This window comes from Neopsephotus bourkii, unplaced genomic scaffold (assembly GCF_033783945.1).
Source record: "Neopsephotus bourkii isolate Nb327-2 ecotype Australia unplaced genomic scaffold, CSIRO-AGI_Nbou_v1 NB_1373, whole genome shotgun sequence".
Taxonomy (NCBI): Eukaryota; Metazoa; Chordata; class Aves; order Psittaciformes; family Psittacidae; genus Neopsephotus; species Neopsephotus bourkii.
In genome coordinates, this window is record NW_026901852.1 from 3,169,206 (window position 1) to 3,194,586 (window position 25,381).

General features: G+C 56.2%; 1 protein-coding gene across 3 annotated transcripts; it reads left to right on the forward strand.

The window, feature by feature from the left end:
• Window positions 1-1,751: 1,751 nt before the first annotated feature.
• Window positions 1,752-24,798, forward strand: LOC133219683 (cullin-9-like). 3 transcript variants are annotated; one of them, XM_061367164.1, is made up of 43 exons: window positions 1,752-1,903; window positions 2,627-2,691; window positions 3,086-3,156; window positions 3,784-4,392; window positions 4,507-4,661; window positions 4,849-5,367; window positions 5,512-5,647; window positions 6,058-6,248; window positions 6,389-6,767; window positions 6,966-7,161; window positions 7,451-7,658; window positions 7,742-7,935; window positions 8,033-8,250; window positions 8,378-8,609; window positions 8,948-9,053; window positions 9,319-9,546; window positions 9,707-9,797; window positions 9,880-10,051; window positions 10,255-10,360; window positions 10,754-10,849; window positions 10,940-11,115; window positions 11,292-11,425; window positions 11,493-11,663; window positions 11,898-12,013; window positions 12,441-12,623; window positions 12,740-12,888; window positions 13,201-13,411; window positions 13,506-13,671; window positions 14,163-14,308; window positions 14,462-14,579; window positions 14,900-15,102; window positions 15,183-15,442; window positions 15,521-15,884; window positions 16,193-16,333; window positions 19,290-19,454; window positions 19,544-19,707; window positions 20,628-20,721; window positions 20,945-21,019; window positions 21,503-21,613; window positions 22,908-23,025; window positions 23,221-23,354; window positions 23,544-23,635; window positions 24,398-24,798. In XM_061367164.1, exons 4-43 carry the CDS (start codon window positions 3,798-3,800, stop codon window positions 24,585-24,587), a joined length of 7,503 nt encoding a protein of 2,500 aa, XP_061223148.1. In that variant the 5' UTR covers window positions 1,752-1,903; window positions 2,627-2,691; window positions 3,086-3,156; window positions 3,784-3,797; the 3' UTR covers window positions 24,588-24,798. The 3 variants fall into 3 exon arrangements, with proteins under 3 accessions (XP_061223148.1, XP_061223147.1, XP_061223146.1); XM_061367163.1 differs by lacking the exons at window positions 1,752-1,903; window positions 2,627-2,691; window positions 3,086-3,156 and adding an exon at window positions 1,958-1,982 and having other exon boundaries at window positions 11,493-11,669; XM_061367162.1 differs by lacking the exons at window positions 1,752-1,903; window positions 2,627-2,691; window positions 3,086-3,156 and adding an exon at window positions 3,359-3,383 and having other exon boundaries at window positions 11,493-11,669.
• Window positions 24,799-25,381: the final 583 nt, after the last annotated feature.

Consider the following 25,381-nt stretch of genomic DNA (forward strand, 5'->3'; position numbering starts at 1 on the left):
TGTGAGCAGTACCATCCCCAGGCCTCTGGACAAGGAGGAAGAACAAACTGGGGTTTAAACCAGTTGAAAGGCTGCAGGCAGAACAGCATCCTCTGGCACTGACAGGCATCTGATCCGAGTCTTAAATGAAAATGACGTTGTTTCCCCTCCTGTTTTCCAAGTCCATTACTGATAGACACCTGATATATTGAAGGATGGAGCTTAAGTGTTGAGGGCCAACACCAATTCCTTGCAGAAAACCACTTTGGGAAGGTATGGCAGTATCTTTGAATGCAAATTCCAAACTGGAGGGACATCACTTAAAGTTAGGTCAAAGGTGGATGCCTGTAGGCCCCTATAGGCCAGGTCAGGGGCACATCAGGGCTCAGTAAAGTGCCTAGAAGTGGGAAAGAAACCAAAGGGAGGCAGTCATCAGTGCTGCTGGGTCAACAGTGTGCCAGGTGCAAATAAAACTACTAGCATCCAGTCCTGGAGCTGATAACCAGTATAAGGGAAGGAAAAAAGTCCACGTGGTGCACTATTCCTGACACCATAATTTGGAGGAAATACCTCTCAGTGTAGCAGGAGAGCAGAAGATTGTACAGAAGGTGCTTAGGAGCAAAACACAGCAGAAATGGTTCCTTTCTCAAGAGAGATGCTTCACCCTTATGCATTACACCACAACCCTCTGTTCAGCTTCCTTGCTCAGGTATGTCTCATGGTTCAGCACCACAAAACCCGTATCAGCACAAGTAACCTCATGTTACTTGTGCACAGGGGCTGGTGCATGACTTGCAGAACTCCAAACAGGGAGCAAGATGCCACAGACATACTCTTTATTATTAGGATAAATGACTGCATGGTATCAAGGCCATCAGAGCCAAGACATAAGCAGGGCATATGAATACCACACAAAACCTCTCAGCATCACAAGATGCCTGTGTCCTATCTGGCCGCTGACATTTATTGTTGGTGACAATTTTGGCTATGGGATGTTGCCAGCTGATGGTACCAGGAAGGCTGCGTGTCCTGCTGCGGAGCATTATCACCACCTTGTGTTTGTGACATTAAACACAGCAGTGCTGCATGTGCTGTACATGCACAAAGTAACAGCTGCCGAGAACAGAGGGAAATAGCAGTGGCTGTGTGCGCGGTATCAACTTTTATGTAGTTGTGTGGTATTTATGAAGCTATTTCCCTTTTCATTAGTGCAAATAGACTGTGTTTATCTCCACAGAGACGGACTGGTAAAGGCAGAGCATGATATAAGTAGATGCCAGTTAGATCCTCTGAATTTGGACAATGCCTTGGAGGTTAATGGGAAAGGAAAAAGACATGTTGATGGGAAGCACAGTTTTCAAATGCATCCACGGGATTCTGGGAGAAGAGCATCACTAACATCAACAGAGGTTACATGTACTAATGGAGAAATCATTAGTGGCTTGAAAACACGAACAAACTCCACTGTGGATGCCACGACTTTAGGGGATGGTCCCTTGAGGCTGAGGCACCTTTTTGCCTTCTTTTCACCTACCCGACCACAGCCCTTCACAAAGGACCAGAGAAATCACCCCTCAGCTCCACAACTCTTTATTTTTTAACTCATCTCCGGAAAACACTCTGATTTTTCGCATCTCCCCCTCACCCCGCCCTCAGGCAACAGAGCAGGGCTGCAACGAGCCCCGGGCCGCCCCCGAGGGAGGCGCACCCCAGCGACACGCTCAGGCCCGCGGCAGCAGAGCGCAGGCGCGGAGCCCGCAGCTCTCGTCCGCGGCGGGGACCCGGAAGCTTGGAGCGGTCGCTGGCTGCCGGTGGGCGCGGGCCGCGGTGGTTCTTCTGGCGCCCCGCCTCTGAGGCGGCGGGGGCTGGGGTTGCTTCACGTCGCCCTTGGCGGAGGCCGCGTCGCCGCCACGGACTGTTACCGGTGCGGGAGGAGAACCGGAACTCTTCCCCCCCGATCCGCCTCCCCGTGCGCCGGAGCCGATCCCCGTTGTCCCGCTGGGGTGGGTACGGTGGGGTAGCGGTGAGGGAGGAGGCCGGGAGGTGGTGCCGGGGTTGTGGAGGTGAGCGGAACGGGTCTGACGGGTCTCTCCCGCGGCGGCCATTGCTGAGGCAAACCGTTCTAGGGCAAGCGGCCGTGCAGCCCCGGGGGGCGGTGGGATGCTCCTCTGAACCGGGTGCCCTGGTGCTTTACGGACCTCACATCGTGGCTGGCACGTTCATTTGCCGCGACTCTGAAACTTACTTACTCTAGTAAGTTTCATGTGCTGAAGCAGGCTAACAACTTCGCTGTGGGCTGTCATAGGCGGTAGCGTGCCTCATTCATCATACGCATTGCAGCTCCTTCTTCAGGTGCCCTTAACCCAGATCCTTCCCTACCTGGTTGCAAGTCTGTTTGGACCCCTTCAGGCAGCTTTTCTCTAGAGTGTTTTTCATGCTCAATGTCATGATGTGGGGACAGGGTGAAGTTATCAAACAAACTGATGCTTTGTACAGACTTGTGTTTTACTATGATTTTTTTTGTTGTGTGTGAACATCTTGGAGTAGGGTTTTTTGTACACTGCATAAGTACAATATTTTCTGGCTTATGGTGTGGCATCTAAATACTTAAAAAGCATAAGACAGTAACTTGGTCCTTTTATTACAGAGAGACTGCCAGACAGTTCCTAGCTGGCTTGCTGCAGGCTCCAAGGAAGGCTTAATTGAAGGCAGGTATGAATATCTTGGGAGTTCAGGCTTCTCTCTGTACCTGGGAACATTTTAAATCTACCTGTCATCATCCTGAAGGTGTGTTCTTGGGTTGTACATGGATTGATTTATTTCCTATGTATGTTAACTCCTCTTCTAAGAATGGCTTGTGTTACCATCAGCCGGACAGTATGTTGCTTCACTGCTTCTCTTGCTAGTATGTGTAAATGACAAAAGGGCCTGTTCATGGGCTTCCACTACCAGCTGCCTGAGCATCTCTAAGCATCTTCTTGTCAGACTCTGATCTGGCATCCCTTGTAGCAGTGAAGTCAGTCCATTGTGTGTGGTATTGTCTGCAATCTTGATTGCTGGCATTCAGTCTTTGACTGCAAATTATTTCATCCTCCTCTTTGCACAGATGAAAGCAGAGAAGTGTAATGGCTTCCTCTTTGTAGTCCTGAGGTACACAGAACAACCTGACAGCAGAGAGTAAGATTCTTTAATTTTGTTGAATTTGCCCATTGTAAATGCAAAGAATATCCAAACGGAGGCCAAAGAGGAAATACCGAGTGGCTTCTAGATAGTGACCTCATTTGTTTTATATGAACTTGATCTGAGAAATTGCTGGTTGTATTTTTTAGTGCCTTGTGGTTCAAGCTCCACAGTGAGCGAGCCTTGAGCTCTAGGTGAACCTGCAGTCTAAACAGATATAAATGGTAAATAACAAGAGGGAAGACAGAAGTGCAAAAGTAGCAGCTTGTGCACAGTCATGTGGACAGTGGCAGAGATGAGAACAGGTCTCCGTTATTTGCTGTCTTACGAGGATCTAAATGGGTCCATTTTGCTGTGAGTTTTTTGAGGAGAACTTCTTTCTGTGTCTAGCACTAACTCTGGGAACAGGGTTTTTATATGAAGCGCTGGCTTATTTTCTTGGAGGGGGGATGTGAGCTTCTGCAAAATGGGGTCTTCTTCAGGGTTTTATTCTGCGTGCAGGATTTTGGGATCAAAAGCTGTGCCTCAGCCACTTCTACAAGCAAGTGAGGCACTTGCTCACGCTTTCTTTGGCATGCAGCTCAGAAATAAAAGCTTGCGTCTGCTCCCCCTCTGCCTCTGCAGGCACACTTCCCATCATGGTGAATGAGAGGCGTAATGGCAACCTGCTGGTGCCCCTGGGACCCAAACTGCAGGCCTACCCAGAGGAGCTGCTGCGGCAGCGGCGAGGCCACGATGGGCAGCCCGAGTACCTGATCCAGTGGAGGATCGTCAGCCTGGAGGAGAGAGCAGCGGGCGGCAGCAGCACCTCCTCTGCGGAGACGAAGCTGGAGAACGTCTCCATGTGGATGTCTGCAGAAGAGGTCTGTGCCAGCTGCCTGGCGCTGCTGGACCAGAGGAAGCTGGAAGGGCAGCGTGTGACAGGGGAGAAGGCAGCCAGCCCCTCCGCTGCAGATGTCCCGGGGGATGAAGCCTCGCTGCTGGAGATGAAGGCTGATGTCAGGAGCCTGGTGCAGCGAGCTGGCCGGCAGATGGCCGAGTCCCAGGCCCCCGCGTCCTCCATCCTCAACATCATCCACGTGCTGAGCGCGTATGCCAGCATTGGCTCGCTGGTGGGTGCCTTCAAGGAGACGGGAGCCCTTGACTTGCTGATGAAGATGCTGTGCCACAAGGACAAGCAAATCCGCCACAGTGCTGGCAAGATGCTGAGGGCCCTGGCTTCGCATGATGCAGGTGGGGGCTGCTGCTGCTCACTGTCCCTGAGGAGGTGCTGCTGGGCAGCTGAGGGGTGCCAGCCCTTTTGTAGGGGTTGTCTTTAGGGAGCCTAAAAAGTTTCTGTTGTTGCAGGAAGTCGGGCCTATGTCCTGCTGTCCCTGAGCCAGCAGGATGGCATTGAGCACCACATGGACTTTGAGAGTCGCTACACCTTGTTGGAGCTGTTTGCTGACACAATATCCTCTGAAGAACACTGCATGTCCTTTGAGGGGATTCACCTTCCCCAGGTAGGAGCAGCCCTGGGTACTGGGGGAGCTGGCCCAGCATCTGGGTCTGGCTTGAAGCTGAAGGGTGTTGGAGGGCTAACCCATGGAGTACCTGAAAAGGGAGACGCGGGTGGGCTGAGAGGTCTCTGTTGCTGCCTGCTGGCCCAGAGCTGTCACGGTTAGAGTCTGAGAGCCGTGCTTGTTGCAGATCCCTGGGAAGCTGCTGTTTGTGCTGGTGAAGCGCTACCTGTGCGTCACTTCTCTCATGGACCAGCTCAGCGGTGATGTGGAGCAGGGAGGGGAGCAGGAGGCCGGCGCTGTGCCCAGCGCACTCACTGAGGAGAAGAGCCGTGTGCAGCAGGAGTTTGAGTTCAGCATGGCCATGGCAAACCTCATCTCGGAGCTGGTGCACGTCATGGGCTGGGGCCACAGCCCCAAGGCAGAGCCGCCCCCCCCGCAGGAGCCGCAGCCTCGCGCCACCCGCTCCATCTTCCAGCCCAGGCCCGCATCCTGGGGCGCTGCTCCAGCAGCCCCCGCTCCCGCAGCCAAGGAGCCCGGCGGCTTCAAGACGCGCTCGGCCTTCCCGAGCCGCAGCAGCTACGTGGAGTACGTGCAGGCGCGGCTGGTGCGGGGCATGCGGGTGCGCATGCTGGAGGACTATGAGCAGGTCAGCGCGGGCGACGAGGGCGACTTCCGGCAGAGCAACGAGGGCACGCCGCCCGTGCAGGTACCCTCTGCGGGGCTGGGCCGGGGCGGGCTGTCAGCTCTGCCCCTGTGCTGCGGGCAGGGAGCTCGCAGTGGTGCAAGTGTGGGAGCAGCGGGGCTGGAGCTGCCTTCCCTCAGCCGGTGTGCGTCGCGCTCTCCTCCTCAGGTGTACTGGCAGGCCCTGGGCTGCACGTACTGGGTTCACTGGCACATGGTGGAGATCATTAGCTCTTCAGGGCAAGTGGAGCGTGGGGGCCAGGAGAAGGTGTCCACCCTGACACACAGCTGCAGACTGGCAGCAGGTGAGCAGTCCGTCAGCTGGGCACGCAGCTTTCCTCCCCAACCCTTCTGCAGCTGCACGCTGGCGCTGTGGGTTCTGCTGGTGCCGGGGGTGTGAGTGCGTTGCCTTGCCTGGTGCAGGCACTGTGGGAACAGGCCGGGGGAGCAGTGAGCTAGAGGTGCCCATTTTGAGCACTTTTGTTCTACATCCTAAAGAGGTTTAAGTGATGGTGGTAATGCCCATCTCTACAGCTTCTTGGGTCTCCTCCTAGCTCCTTCCCCCTCTCTGGCTGCCCTCCTGTCACCTGCCTTTCCCACAGCAGCCTGTGGGGCACTGGAGAGAGCTCTTTCTCTGGGGAATGTGGGGTGTGCAGCAGAGGATGGTGGAATGGGCAGAGCTGACGGTGCCCTGCTGTGCTCTGTCCTCCTGCAGTTGCGCAGCCGTTGTTCTGCAAGCCCTCTGGGGGGCTGTACTCCCTGCCTTACCTGGGGGAGCGTTCGACCAAGGCTGCAGAGGCCCTGAGCCGTGCCGAGTGGTGGGAGCTGCTTTTCTTTGTGCAGAAGCTGGAGGCGCAGGAGCAGCAGGAGGTCATGTGCATCATCCAGCAGGAGCAGGGAGAGCAGGTATGGGGAGAGCCTGCACTGGGGAAACGGCTGGGGGCCTGCGGTGCTGCAGCTCTTCTGTCCGCTGTGGCTCTGGCCATCACCAGAAGCGCGGGGTCTGTGGCGAGCCCGTGAGGGTTGATGTGACTCTGTCTGTGCAGCTGCCGGAGGGGGATGCAGAAGCCCTGATGCAGCTGTCGGTACCTGTGGAGCTGGCCCAGAAGGTGCTGCAGGCCTTGGAGAAGCGTTGCCAGGGCAGGGCTCAGAGTGACCTGCGCGGCTCCCACGTCTACGCCAAGTACTCGCTGAGCAGGGGGGCCGAGCAGGAAGGCGCCCGGAGCACCGCGGTGTCCTCGGAGGGTGCCGGCTGCAGGAGCCCTGAAGCCCCGGTGGCCGAGGCAGCGAAGGAGGAGCTGCCCGCAGGCACGGAGCCGGCCCGAGCCCCCGCTGTGGTGGTGAAGTCGGATTCTGAGCTGTTCAGTGAGCTCCTGGAGAAGGAAGGGCTGTTCCTGCCGGAGGTGACCGAGGAGCAGAGCAAAGGTAATGGCCGCTGGAGCACATGCAGGGTGCTGGAGGCAGCTCCGTTGCCTCCAAGGAGGAAAGCTGTGGGCAGGGCAGGGCAGGGCAGGCAGCTGCAGGTTGCCTGGGGACGGGAAGGCCGTGGGTGCGTGGCACCCTGGGAGTTGCTGGGGGTGTTACTGCTGCCCTGACACCTGCGTCCGTCCCTCCTTCCGCCAGCGCTGGGCAGCTCCGAGGGGGTGAGCGAGAGGGGCTCCCTGGCCAGGATTGCAGCCGCGGTGGATGTGATCCAGAGCAGCAGCTCAGAGCTGGGGCTGCGCTTACCGGGGCTCAAGCACATCCTGAAGATCCTGGAGGAGGAGCCTGAGCAGCAAGGCAGCAAAGCCCAGAGCGCGCTGGGGACCAGGAGTGTTGGGTGAGCTGTGGGGTGCTGTGCACCCCTCCTGCCCGGTGGGGGAGAGCTGTGTGGGCAGGGTGGGGAGCAGTGGTGGTGGTGGCAGTGGGAAGGCCGGTATGTCCCTGCCTGCTCAGCAACAAGAGGGCTGGGTCTTGTGTCCCTTGGTCCCAGGCAGGCTCATTCCTGGGCTGACCCAGCTGTGGCAGAGCCACGTGGGCAGGGAGAAGGCGATGGGCAGGGCCCGAGGTGTTGGCGGTGCCAGCGGTGCTGCCAGGAGGCTCCTCCTGAGGTGCCCTTTCCCGTGCAGGGAGAAGCTGGTGAAGGTGGCAGTGGAGCTGCTGGCCATAGAGGGGGCAGAGAAGGCCGTGGTGGTGGTGACGCTGCGGCTGCTGGCCCTGCTCTTGGCCAAGTACGACTGGCGCGTGACGTTCGCCATGGAGGGCGGTGTGCGGGCCGTGCTGTCCTGCATGCAGCAGCACGCCTCCTCCGCCGTGGTGCAGCAGGCTGGCCTGGCAGTGAGTGTGGCAGAGGGGATGCTGCGGGTGGTGGGCAGGCTGCGGGCTCACCGCTGCCCTCCTGACTGCTGCTGTCCTTGCAGGCCCTGAAGGTGCTGGTGGGAGCTGTGGGCGGCGAGCCAGGAGGTGCCGGTGGGAAGCTCTCGGCCCTGAAGCAGGCTGACGCGCAGCTGATCCGGGAGATCTTTGCCAGCATCGGCTCTGCCTCCAGCGAGGGCTCAGCAAACCTGCTGAGTGCCGTCCCTGCCGCCCTGAGCACCATGCGGAGGGTCCCCGGGTAGGGCAGAGAGAGGAGGGCGGCAGGGGTGGGAAGGGCAGGGCGGGTTGGTGGGTGCCATGGGGAGGAAGGCGCCCGCATGGCTGTGTCCCTGCAGGGGCTCCTCGGGCGTGCAGAACGGCTTGCTGGTGGTGAACGTGCTCATGGACGGGCACCGGGGCCTGGCGGAGCAGTTGGCGAGCTGCGACCTCCCCGCGGTGCTGCAGAGCTGCTGGAGGGACGGGCAGAGCCCCGGCTGCCCTCACGCGACGCTGGCCCTCGGCGCCATCAACCGCCTGGCAGAGCACGGGCTGCCCCTGGGCCCGCCGAGCGCAGGTAGCAGCTGCCCGGCCCCGCTGTGCCACGGCCCCGCTGTGCCGCGGGCAGGGCAGGGCAGAGCAGCCGCCGCTGCCGCCTGGCGAGCGGGGGCCTGGGCCGGGCCCACGTGTCCTTGTCGTGGCAGGCAGAGAGGCCCCGCTGGAGCTGGGGGACGTGCGGAGGCTTCTGAGCGGCCCGGGGGACGGCTTCTTGTCCAAGGACGTGCTGGTGGCCCTGGAGCGGCAGCTCTGCGGCCAGGGCTCTGGCTCCTCTGGCGAGGCGGCCCGGCTGCTGCAGGACCAGAGATGCTTCCGGCCGCTGCTGCGCAGCTTCGAGCTGCTGGGGGCAGAGAAGGCCGTGAGCCTGAGCATCCTCAGGTGGGTGCAGGGGCCTCCACAGCAGGGGGTGAGTGCTGGTGGTGATGCTGGGGGCACACAGTGCGTGTCTGTGGGTCCTGCTGGGGCTGGTCGTCACCGGGGCGGGTGTAGTCCGGCACATACGTGGGTGCTGATTGGGGTGTCCCAGGGTGCAGGGCCGTATGGGGACGGAGCAGCATGTTCCTGGGTGCTCAAGGGGTGTCTGAGGCACCAGGGGAGTCAGGGCTCCCAGTCCCAGTGGGCTGTTGGCTTTCCAGAGGGGCAGGGAAGCGGGGCTGCCTCTGACACCCCCCATTGCCTGTGTGCCATGGCCTGAGTGAGCCCCCTGTGTCACCCAGGATCCTGAACAGGATGCTGGACGGTTACCAGGAGGATGTGCTGCCCTGGCACGAGTGTGTGGAGCCCTGTGTGTCCTCCCTGAGCGCCCACAGCAGCGACCGAGAGGTGAGGGGGCTCGGTGCTCTGTGCTGGCTGAGCCACCGGCAGCAGCAGCCCGGCCTGGTGTGGGCAGTGCAGCAGGAGAGGTGGGGAGCGGCGGCTGTGGTGGGGTCCTGGCTGCTGGCATTGCCCTGCCTGTGCCTTGCCAGGCTCCAGCGGTGCTGCTGCGGTGTCGGGGTGGAGGGGATGGAGCGCGGCAGCACCGCTGCCTCCTGCTGCTGCTGCTGCTGGGCCTGGCCGGGCCTGGCTGCTCATGGCTGTTGCTCCGCAGGTGCTGCAGGAGGTCGTTGGCTTCCTGCACCGCCTGGGCACTGCCAGCAAGGACTGCGCGGTGGTGATGTGCTGTGTGGGCACCCACGAGGCTCTGGCCAAAGCCCTGAACAAGCACAGCACGGCCCCGCCGCTGGCGCCTGCCCTGCTCGCCCTGGTGACCGACTGCGAGAAGCTCGCCGGCATCTCCAAGAAGCTCATGAGCAGCATCTTGGCCGGCTGCATCCAGGTGGGCCTCGGGGGCCGCGGTGCTGGGACTCTGGGTCTGGGGGCCATCAACGGCCCTGGCACCGAGGGGCAGCCTCCTGCTCTCTGCCTGCCGCAGCCCTGTGGTGGGTGAGGGGGGGAAGAGGCAGTGCCCCCGGTCAGAGCCTCACCCCATCCCATAGCTGGTGCTGGGGCAGATTGAGGAGCACCGCCGGAGCCACCAGCCCATCAGCATCCCCTTGTTTGATGTCTTTCTGCACAACCTGTGCCGAGGTGAGTGTGGTGAGCGGGCGCTGAACCCCTGCCTGGCTCCTGCCGGCCCGGCTGCTGACGGCTCCGTGCGCTTCTTGTACAGGCTCCAGCATGGAAGTGAAGGAGGAGAAGTGCTGGGAGAAGGTGGAGGTCTCTTCCAACCCTCACAGGGCCAGCAAGCTCACAGACAGGAACCCCAAGACATATTGGCAGTCGAACTCCAGCACCGGCTCCCACTTCATCACTGTCCACATGCAGTGTGGTGTGGTGGTCAGGTGGGGCTGGGCTGGGAGAGGCCTTGGGTACCAGAGGGCAGGCGGCTCTGCTGGGAGGAGAGGGCTTTGGCCCCTGTGTGAGCCCTGCCCCAGCGGTCCCTGTCCTGGGGGCTGCTGGATGTGGGCAGTGGGGTGTGGGGCTGGCAGGGGCAGGGCAGGGGAGCTGGGGGCTGCTGGGCAGCACCACGTCTGCTGTGCTGCAGGGAGATGAGCATGCTGGTGGCCAGCGAGGACTCCAGCTACATGCCGGCCCGTGTCGTGGTGCTGGGGGGAGACAGCCCGGCCACCATCAGAACTGAGCTCAATGCAGTGAGTCCCTTGAGGGCTGCTGAGGCCATGGGGCTGCATGGGAGCCGTGGGCTGGTCCTTGCTGTACCCCAGGCAGGGCCTGTCCTGGTGTGGGTCCCTGGGAGATGCCCCATGGGGAGGTGGGGATGGCAGGAGCTGTGCTGCAGGAACCGCCTTGCTGTAGTCAGTGGGTGCTGGAGACTTGGGCATGGGCAATGCTGCAGCCTGGGCTACAGCAGCCTGGTGTGCTGGGGCTTTTGGCCATGAGTGGGGCCCTGGCGGGGGTGCCTTTGGGCTGCGGAGGGGCTCCTGGCGAGGGACAGAGGCCATGGCTCTCACAGGGTGGTCAGGGGAGCACGCAGGGAGGCTGGTGCCTGCCACTTGGCTTGCTGAGGGCTCTCTGTCTGCCTCTAGGTGACCATCCTGCCGTCAGACAGCAGAGTGATCCTGCTGGAGAACATGAGCCGCTTCTGGCCCGTCATCCAGATCCGGGTGAAGCGGTGCCAGCAGGTAGGGGAGCAGGAGGCTGGGGCAGGGGGCTGGCAGTGTGTGTGGCACGGGGGCCGTGCCCAAGGAGCTGAGGGTTGCTCTGTCCCACAGGGCGGCATCGACACCCGTGTGCGTGGCATCGAGGTGCTGGGTCCCAAGCCCACTTTCTGGCCCGTCTTCAAGGAGAAGCTGTGCCAGCGGGCGTTCCTCTCCTGCACTGCTCGGGCTCACGCCTGGTGCCAGGAGATCTGCTGGGACCGGGGGCGACTGCTGCAGCTCTTTGGCAGGTGAGTTGTGTCCTCGCTGTGCCACCGCATCCCTGGTCTCTGAGGGGCCCTGGCTGTGGGGCGAGTGGGGCCTTCGTGCCCATGGCCTGGCAAGGGGCTGCGCTGCTGTACTGGGAGTCCCCGAGGCGGCAGCAGCAGCAGCAGCAGCCCCGGGTGCTGCCCGGTCACTGTTGCAGGCTGAACCGGGCGCTGCGGCACGAGCAGGGCTTCGCTGAGCGCTTCCTCCCCGACGAGGAGGCGGCACGGGCCTTGGGCAGGACGTGCTGGGAGGCGCTGGTGACCCCGTTGGTGCAGAGCATCACCAGCCCAGGTACCCTGTGCTCCCGCGGGGCCGTGCCCCAGCTGAGGCAGCCGCTCTGAGCCCGGGTTCCTCGCAGGCCCTGACGGCGTCAGCCCCCTGGCCTGGCTGCTGAGCCAGTACCTGGAGAGCGTGGAGCCGCCGCGCCGCGCCACGAGCCCCGGGGCTGCCTTTGGCTCCCGTGTGCGGCGCCTGACCCAGCTCCTGGTGCACGTGGACCCCGGCGGCCGGGAGCCGGAGGAGGCGCGAGGTGAGCGTGGGGCTGGGGCGGCGCTGGCCTGGAGCACGGGGCTGGGGCTGGGGAGGGCGCAGTGGCACCGGGGGCTCCAGAGCCGGGAAGGGCTTGGGGCTGTGCCCCTGCAGTGGCCGTGGGCACTGGGAACCTGCTCTGCACTGAGCCCACACGGAGAGGGGAGGCTGCTGGCGATCAGCGTGCAGGGCCTGCCCCTGGAGCCGCGCTGAGCCTGGGGGTGTCCCTTGGCAGGTGGGAAGCAGGGGAAGAACAAGGAGGAGCCGGCCAGGCCTGCGAAGGAGATGGTGGAGAAGTCCAGCAGCCTGCGGGGCATCTCGCGGTGCTGGCGTGGCGTGGTGCAGCAGCAGGTAGTGCTTGGAGGGCTGCTGTGGGGCCAGGGAGGGAACGTGGGACCTCGCACCGGGCACGTGGAGTGCCATGCAGGGCTTGACAGTGGCCTGGGCACTCTGTGGGGAGGGTGCCGGGCTCTACCTGGGCTCTGCAAGTCCTGGAGAGCTGTGGGACAGCTTTCTGTGCTTGCTACCTCGGCAGGGCTCAGGCATCAGCCTGTTGCCACAGGCTGGGAAACAGGCACAGAGCTGGGCTGCTTATTCCAGTGCTGGGCAGTGTCTGTCCCTGCCCAGCCTTTGGGCTGCACTCCTGTCTCTCCCCAAGCTCTTGGTTGGGATCTGGGACTGCTGGCTGGGATGTGGGCAGTTGGTGTCAGGAGACCTCCCTGCATGCAACAGACACATCCTGCTGTGGGGCTCACCCCTCTCCTGTCGTGTCCCACAGGTGCAGCGGTTCCTGGAGGCAGCCGGGCAGGCACCAGACCTGGTGGAGCGATACTGCGGGCTGTACCGGCGCCTGCGGGCTGCCACGGAGGAGCTCTTTGGGCACCGGGCTGCCTTTGCGCTGGCCCTGGGGCAGGGCTTCGCGGGGGCTCTGCTGCAGCTCTCCTTCCTCACTGCCCTGCACGTGAGTCCAGGGAGCGCGGCCCCAGTGCCGGTGCCTGCCCCGCTGCTCCCCCAGCCCAGCCCCGCAGCCGCCCCGCAGGGTGAGCCCCCTCCGCAGCCAGCCCTGTCCCTCTGCAGGTCAGTGAGCAGTTTGCCCGCTACCTGGACAGGCAGATCCAGGAGCTGCGCAGGGCTGCGGGCAGCACGGGGCCGCTGCAGCAGATCCTGGAGCCCTTCGTTGTCTTCAGTGGCCTGGAGCTTGCCCACACCTTCGAGCACTTCTACCGGTGAGGGGTGCCGTGTCTGCATGGGACCAGAGGGCCTGGGGTCCGCGCTGGGTTTGACAGGGGAGGCGCAGGCGATGCTGAGCCCAGCTCTGTGAGGCTGTGGTGCTCCCGTCCCGCTTTGCTTTCCCCAGCTCTGGTGTCTGGAGGGAAGGGTTGTGAGGGGCCGCAGGTGCTGCCTGTCTGTGGAGGCACATTCCCTGCTGGCAATGGAGAGGGGAGGTGGGTGCTGCTGGGCCCATGTGCCCTGGGGGGAGGCTGGAGCCAGGCCAGGGCTGGGGCTGGCCCCTGCCCTGATGCTGGTGCCCGTGGCAGGCACTACCTGGGTGACCGGCTCCTGGTGCAAGGGCCGTCGTGGCTGGAAGGAGCCATCGTGGAGCAGATCGGGCTGTGCTTCCCCAGCCGCTTCCCCCAGGCCATGCTGAGCAACCTGGCCGAGTCGGAGGAGCTCCAGCGGCAGTTTCGCCTCTACCAGCTGCAGGAGCAGGACAAGCAGCTGCTGGAGCTGGACAAGGGCCTGGACGAGGTGAGTGCTGCTGGGGTGAGGGGCTGGGGGCTGCCCCCGTTCCTCACAAGGCTCCTGAGGCCCGTCCTGAGCCCTGCTCCTGCCCCCGTGCCAGGCACCGGGAACGGCCTCGGTGGCGGATGCGCCGGAGGTGACGGTGCTGGCCCTGTCCCCGCGCTGCTGGCCCGTTTCACCGCTCTGCCACATGGACCAGCCCCAAAGGTTGTTCTCGGCGGCGCTGAGCTCTCCCCTGGACGAGTTCGCCGACTTCTGCAGGCACAGTGAGTGCTGGGCAGCCCCCAGGCCCTGCACAGCAGCGCGGCCGGGAGCAGCCTGAGGGCAGGGGGGGCTCTTGTGCTGGTGCCGTCCCTTGCGCTGGTGCCGTCCCTTGCGCTGGTGCCGTCCCTCGCGCTGATGCTGTCTCTTGCGCTGGTGCCGTCCCTTGCGCTGGTGCCGTCCCTTGCGCTGGTGCCGTCCCTTGCGCTGGTGCCATCCCTCGCGCTGGTGCTGTCCCTTGCGCTGGTGCCGTCCCTTGCGCTGGTGCCGTCCCTTGCGCTGGTGCCGTCCCTTCCGCCGGTGCCGTCCCTTGCGCCGGTGCCGTCCCTTGCGCTGGTGCCGTCCCTTGCGCCGGTGCCGTCTCTCGCGCTGGTGCCGTCCCTTGCGCCGGTGCCGTCCCTTGCGCTGGTGCCGTCCCTTGCGCCGGTGCCGTCTCTCGCGCTGGTGCCGTCTCTTGCGCTGGTGCTGTCCCTTGCGCTGGTGCCGTCTCTTGCAGGTCAGAGCCTGCTGGGCTGGGAGTGCACGAAGCCCCGGCAGTTGCAGTGGACGTGGTTGGGCCACGCTGAGCTGCAGTTTGGAGACTGCATCCTCCACGTGTCCACGCTGCAGATGTACATCCTGCTGTGCTTCAACAGTGCCGAGGTAGGAGCTGGGGTCGCGTGGGGTCAGGAGGCAGAAGATGCTGGAGCATGGCCAGGCCATGCCCTCCATTCTGGTGGGGTCTCCAGCAGGGTTAGGGGCAGAGGCTGCCCTCTGTTCACCGGGCTGTGGCTGGTGAGTCTTGGCCTCTGGCAGGAGGTGGCTGTGGAGGCCCTGCTGCAGGTCACAGGGCTCCCTGCTGACCTGGTGCACCACGCACTGGCACCGCTGACCCATGGCGAGGGCGTTCTGGTGTGGAGCTGCCCGGTGGGAGGTGAGTGTGGGGCTGGGACAGCCCTGGGAGGCACTGGTCTGAGCCCTGAGCGGGTGCTGGGGTGGAGGGAGAGGGAGGGGGCTGGAGTGAGCCTGTCTGTGGGGCTCAGGGCTGTGTGTCGGGTTGGGGACTTACAGCAACGTGTGGGGCTGGGGCCAGGGGTGGTGTGTGGGGCTGTTGCTTGAGTCCACGTGTGGGGGACAGGGATGGGGCCTAGAGCTGTGATGGCAGCAATGGGAGGGTTTGGTCCAACAGCCACACACATGTCCTGGGCTCCTCCGGGTCCCAGTGGGGCTTGGCTGACCCTGGGCCTGGTGTAGCTCCAGGCACACTGCGGCTGAACCAGGCAGCCCTGGCCCATGCCTCTGGCCGCCACCTGAGGCTGCTGCCCCAGCAGAGGTACTTGAGTGTGGAGAAGGCTGAGGTGAGCGCCCTGGAAAGGAAGAGGAACATCCTGTGCTGCCTCATCACCCGCATCCTCAAGGTGGAGAAGCAACTCCACATCGACAACCTGGTGTTTAGGGTATGGAGGGCTCCAGGGGCAGAGTGGGGCTGCCTGGGTACTGCACCCCACTGCAGTGTGGGGCTCTCTTGTTGCTGTAGGTGATTGATGCCTGTCAGAAGGGTGAGCTGGGGCCAGGGCTGCAGTTCCTGAGCTTCTGCTGCCACAGCGTGGACGTGCTGTCCTGTGTCCTGCACCTGCTGAACCAGGGATACCTGCGGCGCCAGGAGGAGAGGCCTCATGTCTTGGAATACATCTCTGCTGAGCCTACAACCCCTCCTGGGGGCCAGGCACAGATGGTTTTCCAGAGCAGGCCACTGAAGGCATCTCCAGATGAGGACAGCTTAGACCACCTGCACTGGTAGGGGTGCATGTCACCAGGTGTGGAGGGGGTGTGCATCTCCACCTTGTATGGTTGTGACACATTTCTCTATGTCAGGTTGAAGCCTGGCACTGGCAGTTCGGAGGAGTTTCTCATGGCAATGCTGCAGGTGCCAAGGGGGCACACACTTAGTCCAGAGGAAGCAAAGCTGCTCATGAACCAGACAGTACAACAGGTCCAGGATGCTCTGAGCATCCCAGATGATGTTGCTCGGCACCTCCTCATGCACTGCAGGTGGAATGTGGATTTCCTGATCCAGCGTTACATGGAGAACCGCGAGACCCTGCTTATCTCCTCAGGGCTGCAAGTGCAGGATGCTCAGCCCCCTCCAAGCCCAGGGACCCACTGTCCAGTCTGTGTGAACCAGCTGTGTCCCACTGAAAAGCCACCAACCCTCTGCTGCATGCATTACTGTTGCAAGGTGAAGGACCTAAACTCTTTGGCCCCTGTAACTCGGTAGGGAATTCCTGCTGCCTAGTTAGAGCAGCTGTCCTTTGTCTGAAGCTGTTACCGTGTCGTTTTCACAGAGTTCATATGTTCTCTTTTTTCATCTCCCTTTAGTGGTGATCCTTCATCTCTGGGTTAGTCTGTTACCAGTCTGGTGGTTTGGGGTACTTACGTATAGTTTGTGGTGGTTTTGTGCACTGTCTGCTGGGTGGGGTGGGCTTCAGGCCCACACAACCCAAGTGGTGCAGCTCCTCTTTAGTTTCTCGTCTTCTGTCTTTACAGCCCTGTTGGAGTGAGTATCTCACGACTCGCATTGAGCAGAATATGGTTGTCAACTGCACCTGTCCCATATCCGATTGCCATGCACAGCCAACTGCAGCTTTCATTTGCTCCATCGTTTCCTCAGAGGAGATTATAGCCAAGGTACAGTAGGTTACTGGGTGTCAAAGCTGTTTTGGTTTTGTGAGCACAAACAGATAATCTTGCTGCTGCTTTTCCCTTTCCTGTGACTAAGACTGGCAGTGAGGCAGACCAGATTTCTGTCCAGTAGTGTCAGTTGTCTCTGATATGGGCATTGCCAGCTATTCAGGAAAGCATAATGTCAGCAAAAGAGCCCAGTGGTATTTCCTCTAAACATACCTCCAGCAAAAAACATTTCAGTACATCATTAGTTAAGAACTAGGTGAGAGCTATGGTCGCAGTTCATGTCAAGTATCCTCTGCTGGTGTGCTAGAAGCAGTTGTGAAATCTAGGACAAATGAAAATGTTTGAGCAATTTCATTTTATTGCTGCAACAATGACCCCTGTTTCCTCTCTGTTCCAACAGTCTCTGGCTTTGAGCACCTCAGGTTTTTATGAAGATGGTGGTAGTTACCACATCAGACTTAATCTCCACTCTTTAAGTTTGTGTGGGTTTACAGATGACTGTAAACTGGGTTTCCTGCACTTACCTTAGTCCTCCTTCAGCACAGGGCAGCAGGAGCTACTTGATCTGAGGCAGAAGCTATTTTTTCCTCCATATTCTTTCAGGTTTTAGTTATTAGAGCTGAATGACCTCAGCATCTAATGACAGAGCTGTGGCTGTTGCATGACAGACTATTTCTGTTAACTGCTGGACAGAACGGGTGTCTCATCTGTTTTCTACTGCTCTGTTGTTTGACAGGTCTATACCAGCAATTCCTTCCTCCAGAACTTTCTTCCTCTTCCAGCTTGTTACTGTCATTATGATCCTGTATGAGCAGTCATACAGAGAAATGAGCAGTAGTCACAAAGACTGCTCTATCTTACAGTTTTCCTTTAAGCTTGCAAACTGGCAACCATAATGATCAAGGCTACAGAAGAGGATTTCCTTCCATGTGTCTTGGGTATCTTGTAGAAAACTAGTGTATAGAGAATGTGTCTGGGCAGCTAGTTCTAACTGGCTTTGCAAGTTCTGTAGTCGCACCTATCTGAGAGCAGGACTGGATATCCCGTTGCTTTGGCTGTTTTATAAAAAATCTGTTATTGCAGATGGTTTTAACAAATTGCTCTGATGCTCAAATTGAAATGTTTTCTGTTTCCCTCTTTGCTCAGTAAGTGGTATTGCTGGAGTGTTCATGTCTCCTGCAGAGTCACACATGCAGTCATAGAATAATTTAGGTTGCCATAATCTGTGGAAATCTCTGGTCCAACCCTGTGGCCAAAATAGCCAGGTTATTGCTGATATTAAAACATACTGCATCAGATTCAATCTTCTCTGCATCTTACAATTTGGGTAGGTCTTGACAGGGGTAAGATCCCCCTTCTCCCCATGCTGAACAAAGCCAGCTCTCTCAGCTTCCCCATACATGTCCTGTGCTCCAGCCCCTGACTGTCTCGGTGGCCTAAGGACAACATCTTCTCTAATCTGTTAATGTCTTTCTTGTACATGGGAGCCCAAACTGTTGCACTTGTGTCACCAGTGCCAGACAGCTGTGAGAAATCCCTTCCCTTGCCTGCTGGCTGCTGTCTTGCTAATACAAGAATACTAGAGTTAAAACTTTTAATGTTTATATTTCTACAAAACATAAACCCTGCCATGTTTCTCAAGGAGGTTTTCTCTTCACCCGGTTTTCCTCAAGTTCCTTAAGAGTCTGTTCTGCCTCCATGGATTCTTTGCTGGGAATGCATAGGCTCAGTACCTGGATCTGGGGCTTTGCACACCAATGTGTTCAGGTTGCCTGAGAGAGAGAATGAATAACAAAGAATAAATGAGAGCAGAAATGAATGAGAGGCCTCTCTGAGCCCTTCAGTGCTTGTGGCTTGCACCTTTTCTCTCTAGTACTTGTTTTGTCCTTTCTGTGTCTGGTAGCTTTAGAGCAGCTCTCTGGGTATGCAGAAATATCTGCAGGAGGGCTGTGAAGACTACAGAATTTCTTCTGAACTTCCTCTAGCTTTGTGTATGTTTGTACAGTCCTTACACTACAGCAACTGAGCACAGAAAACTAAGCAACTATGTGCAGTATGGTTGCATCCCTCGGTCCCTACCTGAACAATCTCTTATTGATAACCAGTTTGCCTTGTCCTCTGAAGTAATGTCTGGAGGTTGTGGGCAAATCGAGTCTCCTTCCCCTTTGCACATCATTTAACTGAGCAAAAGTCTGCTGAGGAACCTAAAATCAGAAAAATTAAACAGAGCAGGTAGAGGAGGGAGATCCTTGCCCTCTACCCAGTGCTGGAGAGATCACATCTGGAGTACTGTGTCCATTTCTGGGCCCACCAGTACAAGACCCATGTAGTGGGAAAATCCAGCAAAAGACCATAAAGGTTATTTAGGTTTTGGAATACCTGTAGGAAAAGCTGAGAGAGCTGGATTTGTTTAGTCTGGAGAAGAGAAGGCTTAAGGGTGGCTCTTTCCAGCGTGTGTAAATAACACAAATGGGATTAAGGAGCCAGATTCTTCTTGGTGATACCCAATGAAAGGATAAGAGGCTTTGTGTGCTAACTTAAATACAAGGAATTCCATCTAAACATAAGAAAACTTCCATCTCAATAGGAAGAGTTAATGGGATGTTGGAAAAGTTTGGGCAGAGGCCTGTAGTCTCTATCCTTGGGTATGTTCAAAACCCAACTGGACACGGTTCTGAGCAACCCTGCTTTGAGCTGGAGGAATTGGACTCATTTTTTATCTCCAGAAGTGCCTTCCAACCGCAGCTATTCTGTGGAGCAAGACAGCCTCCAGTTATGACATGAGGGGTGGGGTCTTTACACAAAGGGAATGAAAGAGTAAGCTAACTTAGTGTTGTTTTGTTGTGAGCAGTTTTTCAGTCAGCTTTAGAGCCTGGAGGTACCAGACCCCAGTTGTAAGGCCTAACCATGCAGCTTCTCTGCCTTAAATCTTCCTTCTGGCTTCTTATTACAGTATGAAAAAGCCCTCCTCAGAGGTTATGTTGAGTGTTGCTCCAACCTGACATGGTGCACCAACCCTCAGGGCTGTGATCAGATTCTACTTAAGGATGGATTTGGCTATGGGGCAGCCTGTTCCAAGTGCTCCTGGATATCCTGCTTCAACTGCAACTTCCCAGAGGTGAGGCTGAGCTGAGTCAGGGGCAATACTGTTTTGGGTTTGGCACACACCATTCTGCTTCTGTGTGGTTGACTGTCTGTCTTTTTCAGGCCCATTATCCTGCAAGCTGCAGCCACATGTCTCAGTGGGTGGATGATGATGGGTACTATGAGGGAATGACAAGTGAAGCCCAAAGCAAACATCTGGCTAAGCTCATTTCAAAGCACTGCCCTAGCTGCCAGGCTCAGATAGAGAAAAATGAAGGCTGCCTGCAGTGAGTATCAATTTTTGTTTGCTAATGGAGGCAGGAGAGGACAAAGACATACAGTTAGGTTCATTGTGCTTGCTTTCTTTTTTTCCTGGGTTATGGAGTAAGAGTTGTAGCAGTTTTTTTTTTATAGCTTTAGAAGAATGAGTGATTGCTTTTAATGCCTATGAAAAGCAAAACGTTCCCTGGCATTCAGAGTTAAATCCATTGAGAGCTCTGGAGTAGAACCAAAACTCGCTTTGCAGTAATTATTTTATAGCACACACTTGTCTGCTCTCAGAAGCTGCTGCAGACACACAGAGGTGCAGGTTAGAGGAGTGGGTAGCTCAGAGCCATTTTTTTCTTTCATACTCACCTGTTTCCATAACCTTAGATGATTTAACTGCCTCTTTTGAATTGGCTTGTATCTCTGGCAGCTTGTTAAATGACAGAGAAGCAACATCCAGCCTTGAAGCTAGCACTTAGGAGTTGCCATGTGTTTCTTGCACTGGCACAGTACTTAGTGCCCAGTTGTGAACTTGTCCTCACATGTTTTGTGTGGCCTTAGGGCTGTGCAGTGCCTTTCTGCCCTGTGGAGTGCTGTGTTACTGAGGGAAGAGGTGAGGTGCTCATGTGCATCTGGCTTCAAACTGTGGACTGCTTAGTTCACCCCTCAAGTACTTGCTAAGTTTGTAGTGTGAGATCGTGCTTCCAGTTTACCCAGCTCATTTTTGGACGGACAATGTCTAGTTTTACGTATCACCTGCTTCCAAAAAAGGCTTTAAAAATACATGCAAGGAAATGAATTAGTGAGTGATATGAGTACTAAGTGAATGGGAATGACTGAGTTGCGTACTCCAACCCTGTGATGTAGGGGAGCAGTGGGAGAAACTGCAAGAGGCTGTTAGGACTGAGTGATTCCCATTGTTCTTTTTCCTACCGTGCAGTATGACGTGTGCAAAGTGTAATCATGGCTTTTGTTGGCGTTGCCTCAAACCCTGGAAGCCGACTCATAAGGATTATTACAACTGCTCTGCTATGGTGAGTGGTTTGCTGTATCCAGTTGATTCATGCTTGTGTTCAGATGCACCTGGCCTCTCAGATGGATGGGTGAGGATCTCCACTTGTGCCCTTTACTCTGGACTTTGTGGAGTTGCCAGTAATATTAATAGTGTTGTCAAAGTCTGTATGTGTGGTAGCCATTTCCAGGCAACCCTGGTACTTGAGGGAAATTGCTACAGGTTACTTGTACCTTTCCTTTCAGGTGAGTAAAGCAGCTTGGCAGGAGAAGCGTTTTCAGGATTACAATGAGAGATGCACTTTCCATCATCATGCAAGGGTAAGGCCTCCTCCTTCCTTGGCAGACATTGACTCTTTTGCCTTATCCCTGTTGAGCAGGATAGTTTCTGTTGTATTTCAATATGTGTTACCTGAAGCCGAGAAGCAGGCTTCAGATCCAGATGGGAATACCTAGCCGTTTCACCTTTGCTCTGGCATAAGGGTTTGTTCTTGGCCTGCTTTCTTCTGCCAAGTCTGTTGTGGAAACTGAACACCTAATTTGTGGTGGTGACGTGCTCAAACTGATGCAGTACTTGGAAGCAGTGGCAACTGAAGGCTCTGTCCGGAGCTGAGGTACTGTGAAAGGCTGAAGTGACAGCACAGTAGAGATGTCATAGATGGAGGCAGTAAATGCTGTCCTGCTGCCTGCATCTTCTGGGATAGCACTTCAGGATGCCTGGCAATTACATGTGTGGAAGGTGCTGTCTTTTCACTCTTGTGGAGCTGGACATTGACTTTTTTTGCCCTCCTTTGGCTATTGCAGGAATTTGCCATGAATCTGAGGAACAGCATTTTTTCTATCAGAGGGATACCAAAAATTAGGACTTTGACCTTTGTTCTTGATGCCTGCAAAGTGCTAGAACAGGCACGGAAGGTAAGGCTGGATAACAGGGTTGCTGAGGCTTAGGTCTAATTCTACTGATGTATTTTATGCCTTTTTTTAAAGTGAGGAGATGCCAACCTTGTTCTGCTCAACAAGGGGAGACAGAAAAAACTTGAGGGGAGGAACAGCATCAGGACAGGGAAGAGCTCGTGTCTGCCTTTCCCTGCTCTCTGAGTTGGGCTATCTGCAGTGTTTGTCACAGTCAGGTCATAGGATTTGGAGCTTAGCTCATGCTGACACCATGAAATTGACACAAGGGTCTGTGTTCAGGGTTTTCATATATTGGCTTGGACCGTTCCAATTTGAAATGCCCCAGTGGTGGTACTTGATGCTATGTTACAGTTAAGAAGTCCCTCTTGATGCTCCTGTTATTATTTTCCTTTCTTAACTTAATTCCATGAGCCATAGGTGTTTTGGGAGCACTGAGCTGCCTATTGCATGCCCTATAGCCACATTATGAAGTATTTGCAGTGCAGCCACTGGATGTGTGCAGTATGCCTGTGGCAGCATAGGCCTGTGCTGTCTTCTATGCCCTGAAAATAGGAAGGAGGTGGGAATTGCCTTTGTGATACTACCTTTGCAATATATACCTTGTTTGTGCAGGCAGATTTGATTTTGAGAGATGCATGTGTAACAGGGGTGTCTGACCCTATTTTGTCTTTTTTAGTATGGTAGTCCCTGTGTTTGCCAGGATACAGATCAATGTTGCTTGCTGGTGCTGGCTTTTCTGGCCCATTTCTTTGAATGGAAACAGTGGTCTTGTTTCCTGCTGAGTGCCTGGATAGTCTTAGAGGTCATTCATTCATACTAAGAGTTTGCCACTTGTTGAAACAAACCTTTGTGCTCTTGGTGCTTGCACCATGCCTGCTTTCCTTTGGCCTCAGTTCTCTCAGTTCAATGCCACTTGAGTTCAACATGGGATGCCCAGCAATGTGTACATTCTGTGTGCTGCTTGTTTTGACTCTGCCTGCTGGTCAGTCACACTTGTTAGGCATTTACAGTCTGTGTTCTTGTGATGGTTTGCAGGTGGGAACAATCAGTTATTTTAGACTTCAGTACAAAATAATTGCACATTCATTTCCAATCCTACCAGTAGCTCTAGGTAGCCTGGCGTTGCTGTCACTTGGCATAATGGTTCATTGGGCTATTGCCACAGACCAGAAGTGCTGCCAGGCTTCTATCAGCCACTGCTATGTAATGAAATCTGGGAGGGTTTGATGCTACTTTCTTTTTGCCCACTCTGAAGCTGATCATCGAGCTTACAGCATGATCTGTACTGCTCCAGGTGCTGGCCTACTCCTGTGTGTACAGCTACTACAACCAGGACACTGAGAGCATGGATATTGTGAAAGAGCAGACTGAGAGCCTAGAGCTGCACACTAATGCTCTGCAGATCCTTCTGGGTAAGTCCCACAGTCTCTCAGCAGTAGAGGTTAGCATTCCCAGCTACTTGGTTCAAATTGTGGCAGTTGTGTTAGAGTGATAGCATACACTGTATATGTACAGTATTCCTAATAGGCTTATAATCAGAGCCAAGGGATGCTGTCTCTGCTTAAGAGTGTGGGAAGCAGCATGACTTTGTTGGCCTTGAATTGCAGAGGAAACCTTGCTGCAGTACCAGGACCTGGCCTCTTCTCTTCAGCTCCTGAAAGCAGAGCATTTCAAGGCTGGTTTGGAGTTGGTACACCAGATCAAGGAGCGTCTCTTTGCAATTCTCTGGCATTCCACACAGGTGAAGTCCACATGCCCTTCAGTGGCTTGTGCTCTGGTCTCGCTTGGTCTTGGGCAAACCTAGGAAGGGCCTTGGTCAGCGAGGGCATGGACTGTCAGTGCTGTGTGTATGTAAGAAAGGGTTTTGCAGCACAAAATACACCCCAAACTGCATACTGTCTCTTTTGTGCCTGTTCTTCTGTGCTAGCAGGATTTCCACGTTGGGCTCCAGACTTCATCAGATCCTGGTCAGAGAAAGGTGAAGCTCTCAAATGTGCCTACTTCAGCCCCTGCCTGTGTAGGGTGAGTTTTCTTAGCAGGTAACAAGGAAAGGGGCAGAGTTGCTCTCCCTGGACTCTCTTGGGTTTCTGTGCAGAGTCATGCTTTTTCTTCAGGAGTGTGTCAGAGACCTAGGAAGTGTCCAGATGAGAAAACCGAGAACAGAACATCCATGGGGGGAGATGTAAGGGTCTGACAATACTGTATAAGAAGGGAATGGAGAAGTGGCACAGCTGTAAGAGTGTGTTGAGAGGTGAAAGGGATGGTTGGTTGCCTGTCCTAGAGCACTGAGTGAGTGGGCAGGTGTTAAGGTTATGAGGTGGTGAGTTTGAAACAAAATCCATTCCTGTACCACATGCTGTTTAAACCAAGAAACACAACTGGCATCTGCCATCCCAGTGGGACCAATCCCCTCTGTTTCCAGGAGCTGAGCAGGGTTCTGAGTGTTGCAAGAAAGAACGTGTGACAACTGAGTGGAGACACTCTGTTTCAGAGCAGGGTTTCTGGTCTCCTTGGGCTAAGACACCAGAGATGGAAGCTTGTTAGCCCAGTCACAGGTAGCTCTGTGACACAGTCCTGTTCTGCATACATGGATAAGGCCATTTAATCACCACCTTATAGGTGCATGTGTGTGGCTGCTGTGTGCCTGAAGCAAGGCTTTCGATGGGGATGCTGAGGTTGTATAGTGGGGAAGATGAGGGTGGTGTAGGGCTGGATTGTGGTTGCTCTGGTCTGATCCTGTTCTTCTCAGCTGGGGCTCTGATCTGATGCTGTTCTCCTCAACAGGCCAAAATGTACCATCTTGTGTGATGATTCCAACAAAGATGAAGGTGACAAAGAGGTTGAATACGAGGAGTATGAAGATGAGGAAGACTACGATGATGATGATGACCTTGATGAAGACAACTTCCTGTTTGGTGATGAATCGGATAACCTTGATTGTGACTCCTACTTTGATGATGATGCCTATGACTAGAAGTCACCCAGCCTGGACCTCTCCCTCTAACTTGTCTCAACCAGTTTGTATTAGTGTCTTTCCTCAAGGACAGGAACGCTCAGGCAGAACCAAGAAGCATCTCCTCTGAGGGCTGCTTGTTTGGTGATGTGCAGAAACATTGTTCAGGACAGACAGGCTGTTACTGTGGCCACCTCTCTCAGAAAGACATCTTCTTGCCTTGCTCTCTTGTCTCAGTAGCCCATAGGTATCAGAGTTAGGTGGTCACAGTTCAGCTGCATTGTGAGGATTGCTTGCCACTTGCTGAAGGACTGTTCGGTGTCCTTGGGGAAAGGCCAGGCCCAGGTGAGTGTGAGACATTGTCCTAGCATCACACTGTCTAATCCAGCCAGTGTCTAGAAATACTGTAAAGCAGTGTTTGCACTCAAGTCAAAGCCTCCCAGCTGGAGCTGGTGGGATTCCCTCCAGAGCCACAATGGATGAGGTTCAGTGCATTCCTCTTGTTTGCTGGTTATGGGAGGAGCTGCCTTCCCTGCTGTGAAGCAGGATGGGCTGCTATGAGTGGCACAAGTTTGCAAGACTGTTTTTAAGTGTATAAATACATGCACGTGTACACACAAATATATCAAATCCTATACAGGCAGAGGTGGTTCAGGGAATGCTTTTATCTTTGTAAAACAGAAACCCCTGAGGAAAAAGGGCTGAAAAAAGTTCAGTTTTAAAAAAAGAAATAATTTTCTTCTAAGAAAAGCCTCCTTGTTGTGTGTGGGGAACATGGGTGGGAAGGGAGAGCAGGGTATTCTCAGAGTGAAGGG